This window comes from Leptodactylus fuscus, chromosome 5 (genome assembly GCF_031893055.1).
Source record: "Leptodactylus fuscus isolate aLepFus1 chromosome 5, aLepFus1.hap2, whole genome shotgun sequence".
Taxonomy (NCBI): domain Eukaryota; kingdom Metazoa; phylum Chordata; class Amphibia; order Anura; family Leptodactylidae; genus Leptodactylus; species Leptodactylus fuscus.
Window position 1 is genome coordinate 97,389,436 of NC_134269.1, and position 13,766 is coordinate 97,403,201.

The window sequence follows — 13,766 nt, forward strand, 5'->3', positions numbered from 1 at the left end:
CAAGCCCGGACACTACAAGCTAGGAGAGGACGGCTTCTCACACAGGGAGGAAGGAGGCAGATGCCGAGACACTGCAGAAGACAAACGAGAAGTACAAGGGTTCTTGGGAGGAGGGGTCTAAGTACAAGACTACGTTTCCCAGCATACATTGCTGTCAGCTGACAGGGTGGTCGCTGGTAAGGTTACTGCTGCTTTGCATCGTACATTTCTATGCAGGCAGGATTCATTACCTGCTTGTTGATATGCTGCACACAGTAGTGTATTCTTAGCATGTGCTATTGTAATGCTGCCCCCTACCTGCTGTAGTGTACCCTGCATGTGCCGTTCTCATGACTTCCTCATTTATCTCGTGTATATACTGTATACCATTTCTCCATAGCTGCCTTATCTCTAGTGACTGCCGCCCTGTGACTATTGGAGCAATTTGCTGTTTTGTTTTTTTTTTGCTTCCCTGTCTGTATATATAATTCTTTCTATTCATTAGGTGCCCAGAAGGTATACTCAAGGTACGGAGACTGACAACAAGCCCTGAGGACGAGGCACACGCCACCTTCTTGGATCAGCATGACCCCCTTCATCGTCATCATATTTGGGTGTCTTGTGTATAATACCGTTGCATTGTCTGACCCTCCAAACATCATCCTGATCTTTGCTGATGATCTTGGCTATGGTGACTTGGGGTGCTATGGACACCCAACTTCCCGCACTCCTAATCTTGATAAAATGGCAGCCAGAGGACTACGTTTCACAGACTTCTACACCACCGGTGCTGTGTGCTCACCTTCCAGGTAATATATTGGGACACTAAAACTGTCAATGTAAAAATGTCATTCAGGGAAGTTCTTAATGTTTTTCTCGATTCCTATGGCTTATGCGTATTTGCTTCTATGAAGGAGATGTAATGGCGTGTGATCAAAATCTTGCATGTTACACAGTTTAGTAAAACAGACTATGCTTATTTTGTACCCTCTTTGTAACCTGTGCATTTCTGTGGAGAAAACCTCTTGAGAATTTTACACTTTATTGTATGAAGGTGGCGCCACATGGGGTTCTGAATGCAGATATAGCCACTTATGGTGTAGGGGCTGCTGCTGCTTTCACTTTACAGTAAGGTTATGTTCACATCTGCATCAGAGTCTCTGCTGCAGAATCCAGGACTTTTCTCTCTGCTGGTTTCAATATTAAAATGGTGGAAATTAGTGCAGGTGTTTCAGCGGATGAGCTCTACGTCATTCGGTTCCCCCAGCGGACCCAAACAATGGAGAGCCCAGCGTTAGTGTATCACAGCCTAATGAGATATAGCTGTAGTTAGCTATCAGAGTTTCATATACATAAAATTGAAAGAAATGGCAACTCAAGCACTGAATACGTTTATACTCTCATTGGCAGCCTGCAGGTATATTCACGTTTAGGTTTTATTTAGGCTTTTGGCTGGTTTGGCTTCCAAACCAAAACATGAACATGTGAATATACCCTTACTGGTCCCATGAGTATGTAAGGTGGATGAACCAACCTAAGAGTAAGTTCACACGTGGTGAGGGCAGGTAGTCAACTCCACCACATTTACCATCTTTTATGCCAGAAATCTGTCATAAATGCTGGGGTAATGTACACTATCTATGACCTGGCGTACATTTCCCCTAATGTGCACAGCCTGGTGGAGGGTGCGCCACATCATCTATAAGGTGCATCCTTCGTGGGCGGTGTAGACTGGCATGAGTAACACCAGTCTTTATAAATATGCCCCAATGTGTTGTTGTGTTAAATGGACACTAAGAGACTTTTTGCTCTTGATAGAGGCCAAAGTACTGATGTATGCTGAAGTACATCTGAATTTTCTCAAGTAAACAACTAGTTCTTTTTCAACAAGTGTGTCCAAGTGTTTTCTGGTTTACAGAGTGCCCAACTACTGTACAATGTTTACTGCATAAGCCATAACTACGTTGTGGGGATTGGGTTTAGGTCACATGTGGGACCATGTATTAGTCTAGAGCAGGGGTAGGGAACCTTTGGCTCTCCAGCTGCTGTGAAACTACAACTCCCAGCATGCTCCATTTACTTCCATGGGAGTTCCAAGAACAGCAGAGCAAGCATGCATGCTGGGAGTTGTAGTTTTGCAACAGCTGGAGAGCCGTACGTTCCCTACCCCTGGTCTAGAGGGATGATGTAGTAGTCTAAAACAAGTATTGTTTTAGACTACTGTTTGCCATGGCTGGTGTCTCTATTGAACAATATGGCAGGTATGTATCAATACTTGGTTTTAAACTTGTTACACTGGCAAAATGATACCCTGATGTACCCCATTGTAGGAAATGAGATTATATGACAGATCAATTTAGACTAATATAGATTACCAGAAGGTGCACTTTGCCAATCCACTAATTTTACTTCTTGCACCATTATTGTACTAAATACTAGTCTGACAGTTTGGGGATTTTGATATGCTAAGTTTTGTTTGTTTGTTTTTTTCTTTTAACCTTTGCATATTCACGTTGTTACATTTTTGCTGCCTTTTTTCCCATTTCAGAGCCAGTCTCCTGACAGGTCGTTTTCAGACCCGCAGTGGAGTGTACCCTGGAGTGTTTTACCCCAGCTCAGTGGGTGGACTTCCTCTGAGTGAGGTTACCATTGCTGAGGTACTACAGTCACGCGGATATGTCACAGCCATGGCAGGCAAATGGCATCTGGGACTGGGATCTAATGGAACTTTCCTGCCCACACGACAAGGATTTCAGCACTTCTTGGGTGTTCCTTACTCACATGATCAGGTAAAATAGTTTTCTAGAAGTATTGCACATCACATTGAATACTTGCACCCTTTTGGCAGAATATTATATTATAACTATAATAGTTATACAAAGTTCTCATGTATTTCTACAGGGTCCCTGTCAAAACTTGATATGTTTCCCACCAAACACACGATGTTATGGGACCTGTGACTTGGGGGAGGCCCTTCTGCCTGTTTTCATGAATGAGAAGATTGTGCAACAACCAGTGAACTTTACTACACTAGTTCCACTATATGAACAATTTAGCAAGGAATTTATTCATAAAGCAGTAACCGATAAGAAACCATTCTTTCTATACTATGCATCACATGTAAGTTTGATATTATTATAAGCAATCTATGACATAAGACCTCATGTACATGACCAAGTATGCATCCTATGTAGGGTTGAGTCAGCGGAATGCAGTTGGATGAAATGCTGAGTAACAACAGAGTGTCATCGGAGTGCATTCTGTGATGTACCTACCTCTATCTCCAATCTAGTAATGATAACAAGTACACGCCATAGGTCATCACTAATATAAACCCAGAAAATACCTTTTAAAAGCATTTTTCCACAAATGACATTTATCCTAGCTGCTGGACCCCCAGCAGTCAGATACAAATCCCTCAATACTTTGCGGGCAATATGTAGTCATCTCTAAAAACTGGCAGTACACACATGGCAATAAAATAGTTGACTTCAGTCTGATGTCTATGGCTAGCTTTCAAATACTGTCTGCCACTAAGATTTACTTGACTTTGTACAGTGCAATAACATTCCTTTATAGATCAATTGAACAGTGAGATATTGCAGACATTGCTCCTTATTGTAAAAGTACAAATTATACCAGTGTCCACTTTCTACATATATTTTTACTGTATTATCTTTTGTTATTTGATTATCTTCATGTACACGCATATTGTACTTTATCCTGACTGTTGCGGAGCACAAATGACTAATGGCATAGCTGACTAACCTATTTTTTAGTAATACGTGTCTTATTTTTCCTTAGCATACTCATTACCCTCAGTTTGCAAGTGACCGCTATACAGGGAAGTCTCCAAGGGGAAAATATGGAGATGCCCTGCTGGAATTTGATGGAACCATTGGGGAGCTGGTAAAGAATGTATGGGATATGGGAATTCAGAACAACACACTTATCATCTTTACCTCTGACAATGGGTAATTTTATCTATGCTTGTAAATGGCAAAGTTCTCAACCATTGTGTAGATAGTAAACATCTGATTTATGGTTCTTGTATTTTCAATGTTGTTTTCTGCTATTAAAATATGGAGCCTTGAAATTGAACAATCTAAATCATTACATGCAGGAGTCAAGTCACTCCCTTTCTTATTCCCTCTATCCACATGATCATAACTTCTTAGCATGCACACAACTCCCTGCAACAATACATATGAAGATCAATACATGAGCCTTATTATGATGCCTTGAGCTAAAATCAGGCCTTTTATAAGGAAATATCATAAGCATCTAACAATGGCGTTGAATCTCTCAATTATCCCTCTATGTTGCCTGATTGTCCAGTCAAATGTGCACCCTGAAAACTGTTAATGCATTATAGAAAGGATGGACAGAGCAGTGTAAACATTGTTGTTATGCCCCACAATCACAAGTGCCCAGGATGAAGATTCTTTACATGCCAGCCTCAAAGCACCTACCCTCTTCTGTGTAGAGAGACTGAGTCACAGCATATGGTGGGGACCACCTGTAAGTAGCACTTTTCTCTCCGCATGTTTCGAACGGAAACTGAACAGAAAACACATGGACCCCATTATAGTCTATGGGGTCTGCGGGTTTCCTTTAGGTAACCACTTTTTTATGCATATAGGTTTCCGTTCAGGGTGTCCCCAAGTGGACTCCCCAAATACAAATATGAACTGGGCCTAAGGCCCAACATAGCATCACATTTTTTCCGCAGCATTTTGCATTGCAGTTTCACTGAGTTTTCCTCTCTTCCTTTCTAACCTTATTATGCCTATACAGAAAACAACATTGACATGTTGCAGATTTTTTTTCTCATGTGCTAATCATATTTTATCTCTTTATCAGACCTGAGACTATGCGTAAGGAGAGAGGTGGTAGTTCTGGGCATCTAAAATGTGGCAAAAGCACAACGTATGAGGGCGGCTTACGAGAACCTGCGATTCTATATTGGGAAGGGAAGATAAAGCCAGGTAATTTCAATTAATATCTAAATTAATGATTTGTAATATGATATGCCAAAATGCATCTGCAAATACAACACACAGCATGTGCTATTTGTTTGTTATTTAAATCAGTTCTTTTTTACACCAAATCTCAATTTCCATTTTCACACTACAAAAACAGAGAAGGGAGAACAAAACCAAAAAATACACTGCACACAACAGCTAGACAATAAAATAATAAAAGCATAAAATAATAAAATAACCTGGGTGAAAACATTCAGCATCAAAGTTCATAATTCACTACCGAGGTGTCCAATGTTCAAAATAAACTCATATCAAATATATATGTATTAAAAAAAGGGGAAAATATAAAAGGAATAGGAACAAAATCTAAATGTACAATATTCACAGGTAAAGCAAAAGAGGGGGAAACCAAAAAATAAATTAAAAATTACTAGTGTTTTATTGTTTCAATTCCACACAAGGGGTAGAGGGAGGAACAAATGCATGAAGGTACAGCGTTTTTCTAACAAACAGAGCAATGATAACATTGACATTGAGTACTTTGTGTTAACACATTTAGGCGAGCTCAACACCGCAGAAGTGCTCTACAGTAGAAAAGTCAAGGCTCTCACTTCATTAGATGCAGTGAGAAAGTTTTATTGTTCTATTATAACAAATTTGCGTAATTGTCTGCCAATGTATAATAACGTTATCCACAATAAACGATTATGCAGAGTCTGGTGGCGACGATCGCGGTGGAGCCATGTACGCCGGGGTGCATGCACCCTCTCTTTAGGAGCAATGTGAGAGCCCCCATATAATGACGGACAGTTACACAAATTTGTTATATTGCAGCAATAAAACTTTTTCACTTCATGTAATGAAGTGAGTGCCATGGCTTTTCTCCTGTTGGTCTAGGATTGGAGAATCCTGCTGCACTGCACCATGTTACATAAGGAGTGTGTGGTACCTCTGTCTATCCTACAGCAGAACTGATCTAGACGGCATGCCAGTAATGCTCACCCAGGGACCCCAGACTCTGAAACCTAACTGCAGTATTGCACTTGATATATACCACTTTTTCTAATCTAAGAATAAAGTGTTGTCTACTATATAGTTCTATAATTGTGGGACATACCGGTTGTAACCAATGTGCCACTATCAGCTTGCGTGCTTGATATAAATTGCAGAATATACCTATGAATTCAGGCATGTGATCCATGGTGTTATCCAATAGACCTAAAATACAAACTTTAGGGTTGAGGTCCATTGAGACATCAGATATTATTCTAATCATACGCAAGCATGTGCTATTTGTTAAAGAGACTTGCAGACTGTTATTAAGTTATGTTATGATCAAAAATTACTGTCTGCTTATAAAGCAGACAATAGACATGTGAATTGTTGTCCAAAATGTACAACTCTAACTTTTTCCCGGTTGTCAGTAATATGTAACAAATGTCTAGATTATGATGTTTGTTACTCTAGTTCAGTGAAGGCAACCCTTTTGAGCTTGGTGTGTCAAAATCTGTTTTAAAAAAAACACCCTAGCTTAACTTGGGTGCCGTGTCACTTTTTTTTTTTTTTTTTAAAGGCCCCCATTCAGTATATGATCCCTTTTTTAAAGCTCACCCACAGTATATGACTTCCTTTTTCCCCCCAACCCCACACAGAGTATCGGCTTGTAATTTTTCTCACCTGTCCATGCACCAGTCCTAGCTGCCCTCCACTGCTACCTCCAGGGTGTGCTGCAGCCAACAATGAAGAACGCCGGGATGCTGTATGTAGCGTCTCGGCGTTCTTCAGTGTCTTGATTTAAATGTAATGTCACTTAGAGGAAGCAGCCAGGACATGAGCATGGACAGGTGAGTAACAGTTATCAGCAGCTACTGATACTAGCAATAACAAGTAGTAGCCGCAGTTCCCCCAGTTTATTCCATGGGGCACCACCTGAGGCCTCAGGTTGCCTCAGGGAAGGTGCACACCTGTGGCTGCCACTTAGTTTGGACAATGTGTGTCACCCAAAATGTCTTGGCGTGTCACAAGCGTGTTATAGGTTCGCCATCACTGCTATAGGTCTTTATGTCTATAGATTGCATATATTGTTTCTTAAAGAGTATGGTCATTATATGTGTTCACTTGTTATCTAATAACTTGTAGGAGTGACATCCGAGCTGGCTAGCACTCTGGACATTCTGCCTACGCTAGCATCTTTAGCAGGTGCTGCCCTTCCAAAAGTCCCATTGGATGGATATGATCTCAGTAGGCTGCTTCTTAATGGTGAAAAGGTAAGTAATGTGTGTTTGTAATTTTAAGTGTAAACAGATTTTTATTAAAGTTTTTCCAAAGAGAAAAAGAAACAAAAAACAGAGCATTACAGGAATGCAAAGCAAAAGCAAATCAAAAGCAAGTCGAAATTCTCATGTGAGACAGCAAATCAGTGCCCGAAGTGAGCGAAACTAGAGACTTGCGCATCCACAATACAAATACTCAATATAAAACAACACTGAAAGAATATCCTAATGGTCGGATTGACCCAGAATTGCAGGGCAACGACAACAAAGAAACAAGAGAGGACAGGAAACAATAGGGAAAGTGGAAACCAACGGCAGGCTTAAAGGGGTTGGCCACTATATAGGTAAAAGTCTGCAATGTGTAGCACAAACATAAATAATAAACTTACTCATAGACCACGGGCCAGATGGGTGAAGGAGGCGTGGTTTCAAGCATGCCGCGAAAACCACGCCTCCTTCCCTCCTCTGTCCCGCCCCTCCATCGCTGCCTCTCAGATCTAGCTCCTGCAATGAAGCCACACAGGCAGGGAAAGAGGGGCGGGCCAGATGGGTGAAGGAGGTGTGTTTTCAAGTTTGCTTACAAAACCCCGCCTCCTTCACCCGTCTGGCCCGCCCCTTTTTCTCTTCTTGCATAGCTTCACTATGTGAGATCTCACTCAGTGAGAGTTGACCACATTTGTGTCTACAGTATTTCTTCTGGGATCCACCACATTAGTTTAGACCCTGAATGCCATATATATATACACATGCATGTTCAAATCACCCCCATATCCCTAGATTACATATAAAACAAAAACATTACTGTTGAAACACATACACATTTGGTATCCCTGTGTCCAAAACCCCCCCGGTTCTATTTACATTGGTGAAATATTATATTATTATGTTATTAAATTTTTTACAAATTTTTTTGCTTCAATTTTTTTTTTCCCTATTTTCCTCCTCTAAAACCTTAGTGCGTCTTATGGTCTGGTGCGTCTTATAGTCCGAAAAATACGGTATGTATTGAAGCAGTGATCAAAAGATCACTGCTTCAAACCCCCATGGGGACAGAAAATTAAAAAAAAAAAAAAAAAAGTAAAAAAAAAAAAAAAAAACAACTTAAAAATATAAAAAAATATGTTAAAAAAAATAATAAAAGTCCCAAAAATCCAATTTCCCCATATAAAATGTTTTATTATGAAAAATAAAGATATTTTTTTTAAAATACATATTTGGTATCACCACGTCCCTAAAAACCCGAACAATAAAAATAAAACATTATTTAACCTGCACGCTAAACGACATTAAAAAAACGTAGAAAAAACACATAAAATAATGATTATTCACCACCTAATCAGGTTATAATTGTCAGATGAAAACCAAAATGCCCTTCAACAGCTCTTTTTTTAAACAGAAAAATAAAAATGTTATGCCTTTCAGAAGATGGCGATGCAAAAATAATAGATTTTTTCCCTGAATTGAATTTTATTCTGTACAATTAGCAGCGAATGGAAAAAGAATATAAATGAGGTATCGCCGTAATTGTACCGACCCGCAGAATAAAGGTCACATGTTACTTATGTTGTATGCAGCACGGGAAAAAAATTAAATGCTAAAACGCAATGTCAGAAATTAAAAATTTAGAAAATAAGTTACAGGCACCCCAAAATGGTGGCATTGAAAAGTACACCTCATATCGCAAACATATATGGCGACATTGCCAGGAAACAAACAAAAATTTAGCTTATACAATGTGAAGACAAAAAACCCAAAAATCGCCTAATCATTAGAACACAACTGGCTGCATCAGGAAGGGAACGTATAAGCTGTGCGAGCGAATATCAGCGGACAACCCAGATTTACAGTTTATGAGAGAGAATACACAAGTGCTCCCCACCCCCCATCAGTGTTATAGCTAGTGGGAAATTGGGTTCAATGTCTTGTCACAGTAAGGACACATGCATTTTTATGGGCCCAGGCACACAATCGCATTTTTTGCAGCTGTGTGTCCTTGCAATCTACATGCATGTGCTATAATTGTCTGCATTTACAGCACTGACGCTCCTATTCATTCGGGCCTAATCAGGATGCTGTGACGGAATGCCAGTGCTGCACCTTTTCCGCCATGTGAACATACCCTTAGGGTTCTCCGTGGGCCTCTGTGTTTTTTTTTTTTTGTTTGTTTGTTTTTGTAATAGGCCATCAACTGCTGGAGTAACCCAGCAGGTAACTGGCCCTATTTACTTTCCGATACCCGTTCCTCTTCACAGCCACCTCTACTTCCTCTTGTTCCCTCCATGGGGCCCTGTGAGCTTCATATCATGTGCTGACAGCAACATGATATGGGACACACAGGGCCCCGAAGGGAACAAGGGGAAGCAGAGGCGGGCAGAAGTAGGAGTGGGGATCAGTGAGTAAGGTCATGAGCTCACAGCATGAGAATATGTTTAGCAAACCCCATGAGATGCATTTTATAAGATTTGCCTGGTGGTTCTGTTTGGACCAAAGACGTTCAAACTGAAACTTCTATTATTATGCTCGTAAATATAATGATCCCTCTGGAATCCTGTATGTCTTCAGGACTCTTTAATAATTTTACGTGGGTCAGGCCGACGTCAAAATGCATAATTATACCGGCATAACCATCGTCTGCTGGAATCCAGGAGAGGTAAGTAGCACTGTTTTATATTTTTGTCACATTCCCTGGGCCTCCAATTATTATACTCTGGGGTCTGAAAAGTTCATGGGTGGTGTACTCCAAATATCTGACATTATACTGTGTGGAAGCGCCACTATGGCTATTATATTGTGTGCAGAGGCCACTATGGAACATTATGCTGTATGGGGAGGCCATAACAGAACATTTTACTGTCTACAGTGTTCACTATGGAACATCATACTGTGTGGAGGGACTGCTATGGAACATTATACCATGTTGAGGGGCCGCTATGGTACATTAAACTGTATGGAAGGGCCACTTTATGGCGGTATACTGTGTGGAGGGGCCGCTATGACATTATACTATCTGGAGTTTGGCCACGGGAGAGGGGGGGTTGGGTTGGCCATGGGAGAGGGGGGGGGGGTTGGGTGGGCTGCGGGGGGGGGCAAGGGGCACTGGTTGCGGAAGCGAATGCAAGGAGACTTAGTGGAGGGTGGGGATGGGGAGTGCCACACAGGGTGGATTGGGCGGGGGGCCCTTGGGGGAAGAGGGGCTGGTGGGTGCCTTGAGAGGGGGGGGGTATGGGCCCGCGGGAGGAAGGTGCGGGGGCCACGGGAGGGGGGGTTGGGACGCGGGCAGGGAGCCCAGGGATCCGTGAGATAGGGGTGGGGCCGCTGAGGGAAACGGCGCCTGTGAAGGGGGTGCCCCAGGATGAGAGGTTGGGGGCCAGAGGCACACGACAGTAGGAAGCAGGGCCATAGGCGCGGGGACAGGAAGGGGCAGATGCGCGGGTGACAGGGGGGAAGGCAGGAGCAGGTGGTAGATATGCCGCGCGGCCCGACGAGGGCCAAGGGAGGTGAGGGTGCACGGCGGATTGTAACCAACACAACTTGGCTAAATAGAAGTGGCTCAGCACCAATGCCAACCCGCAGACGAAGTTGCAGGCAGATGCTAGTACAGCTATATATATTATATATATATTATTCTGTATACATTACACAGTATATGTTTGAATGTATACATATAGCTTCAGATGGGTAATAAACATTATCTAGTGTTTAGATTGGAGGCATCTGACCATTTTCAGTGTTTCTGTCACTGTCTGTGTAGGAGCTGAAGTGAATAAAGCTGTGTGATAACGTCCTATGTGTGGAAAGATGCAGAGCTGTCATGTGACCTCAGCTCCACCAATGGAATGCAGGCAGGAGCTTTACTTTCAGTTTGTTGATTGTCCCGCCCACACAAGCTGGCTGATCTTACACCGCAAAATCTAATTTTAATGAGGAACAGGTAAAATAAAAATCATTTTTATAGCACATTTGTCCTATAACCATCTTTCTGAATTGTCTGGGGCACTTTGATTTTTCCAGCTTAAGGGTGGCCAACCCCTTTAAGGAAGAGTAAAGGGACTTTAGCACCTACAAGCCCCGGAAAGGGGACTGTCAGGAAGAAATTAGGCAAAAAGGGAGGAAAATTCGGCCAATTTCTGAAACACGATCCACGGCCACCAGGTGTTTGTCAGTTTAATGGCAGCATTTGTAAGACCAAAACTAGATGACTTCTTCATCCTCACAATTCTTGGCAGCCTAATAAATCTCATGTGTGTGATATGAAAAAGTCTACAACTTTAACTAAAAGCAGGCCCCATTTCCTTGTCATGGCTGCATCTGGTATTGCTGTTCAGGCCCATTCACTAATAGTAGATAGGACATAATTAGGGAGGCCATTACATTTGTCTAACAGGGATTATGGCCAGACAATTCTGGGGGCCTTCAGTCTCCTTCAATGACATACAGTGATCAAAGAGTGCCTCCTCAGTCTGTCTCTCTTCTTCATGATATATAAAGGATAGGATTTTTGTGTTTCATTTCTCCATGCAACGTATGTGTTAATAAGTCCATAGGCTCACAGAGCAGAAACAGAGCTCTGCTGAGTGCCTCTTCCTCTTTATTTTAGTTATTAGGTGAGTTTTAGCACCTGAACCCCAACCAGTCAAAATATTACATGTCACTAGTTTGTAAAATGATAGGTATTTTTTCAGGCTAAGTCCCCACGTAGTCAGTCATAGCAAAAAAGCACTGTGGGAAAGACCGCAGCAGAAATGCATGGTGTTTTTTTGTGCAACACTTTTCACAGAAAGTTAGCAGAGGTTTTCCTCTGCAGACTTTCTGATTCATTATACCTATTGGGAAATCACCTGCATTTCCGCAGGTATAATTGTCATGCCGCAATTTCCAAAACTGTGACTGTTTTGGAAATCGCAGCCTTTCTGCTTCGCGCATTTTTTAGGCCTTAGGGTTTTCCAGTCTAAAATATTGCTGACCAATCATAAGGATGGGTGGCCAATATCAAATTGGTGGACTTCTGAAACCAAGCATTCCCATTGACCAGCTGTTCTCAGCATCTGATAAACAGAAAATGGAGCATGAAGAAGAAAACTCTGTTCTCTTCTTAGTGGGAACAGGTTCTGCTGCTCCCATTCACTTGAATGGGAGCTTAGCAGCAGTGACTTAGTTCAGCGACTACAAAGAGAACAGAGCACCTAGAAAATCCAGCCAGCTGCCAAGACCCACTGCTCTGCGGAGAAATGATATAATTGGTTTTATTAACACAACAGCCTTATAGTCTGTCTCTTTCCTTCCCAACATTGCTGTTGTCTGTTAGCAGTCCCTGCCTGCTAATGCTTCTCCTCTCACCCTTCTGTGACTGTGGTAAAGAAGTAGGGAAAGTTTTAATCATGTTAATTTGCTAAAGTTTGTAAATCAGTCCATTGTGTTCTGGGGTTTTTTTTTTTTTTGTTTCCTTGCCCTGGGACTTCTAGTACCTCTCCCTCATTAGTGTGTGTACCTGTAGTTGTATTGTGGAATCAGTACAACAAATTCCCATTATAAAAGTATGACATGATAAAACTCAACGGACCACATTGTAAGTTAGTAGGATCTGTAAAGTTGGTGTCGTTCATGAGACAACAGTCTGCACTATGTCATGTTTGCTTTTAGAACAGAGACCATTGCAATAAGTTAGTTAAAAATTGCATTCCGCCTACAATTAATATTTTAGATGTATGGTAATTGTATTGATGTATACATTCAACCAATGCTTACATTACTTTACAAATAAGGCTTTGATCTATTATGGGAACAGGACAACGGACTGAAACTTTGACAGAACTGAGATGTCTGGATGAGCATTAGCCCCCCAAAAAACCTTTATAATGTAAAAAGAATAAAACCTTGCTAGGACTTAATGGGAGGGAAAACCTTTCCTAATGTCACATTTACAAGGACTAGCAGATAACTACAGCTGATAAATAATATTACATAAATATTTTTATGTTTGGATACCTAATACAAATGGAACAATTGACCAAGATTTATACTTGGCGATAATGATATCTCTTGCTTACCATATCTTCTTAGTAGATATACACATAACAATAACCTTATACCTTGACCTGTACATTGAATGTGCATAATCTTTCATTGTACAGTAAATAAGCGTAATTTATAATGAAGTAAGCAACCTTCTGAAAATATTTTAATCCATTCCTGTTTCATGGCGTACATTTATAGCAAGTGATTAAGGTTAGCGCATTATGCTATAAATGTACATCTGACACCTTGCTCTTCCATCTCAGGCACTTAAAGGGGTATTCCCACCTCACATACTCATCAGTCTTTACTGCTGTAAAATCTTCTTTCTTCCTGGTTTCTTGCATCATTTGGTGGGCGGGGTTTCACATGCAACCTGCCGTTTAGCTTCGCCCCCCAAATTCGCACGTAGCTCCGCCCACCCATATTGGACTATGAAGTACAGGCAGCAGAAACTCCATTCTGTGTTACATACAGAGACTGCCTGTCTCTGCCATAATTAACACAATTGAATTAG

General features: G+C 41.4%; 1 protein-coding gene across 1 annotated transcript in view; it reads left to right on the top strand.

Annotated features, from left to right (window-relative positions):
* ARSA (arylsulfatase A) overlaps nucleotides 1-13,766 on the top strand; it is a 21,105-nt gene continuing 7,339 nt past the window's right edge. The window contains exons 1-7 of the mRNA XM_075273838.1: nucleotides 1-176; nucleotides 485-788; nucleotides 2,528-2,768; nucleotides 2,881-3,099; nucleotides 3,784-3,953; nucleotides 4,843-4,967; nucleotides 7,104-7,231. Coding sequence (XP_075129939.1) covers nucleotides 565-788; nucleotides 2,528-2,768; nucleotides 2,881-3,099; nucleotides 3,784-3,953; nucleotides 4,843-4,967; nucleotides 7,104-7,231 — 1,107 coding nt within the window. The 5' untranslated portion in view covers nucleotides 1-176; nucleotides 485-564. The remainder of the gene's footprint in view (nucleotides 177-484; nucleotides 789-2,527; nucleotides 2,769-2,880; nucleotides 3,100-3,783; nucleotides 3,954-4,842; nucleotides 4,968-7,103; nucleotides 7,232-13,766) is intronic.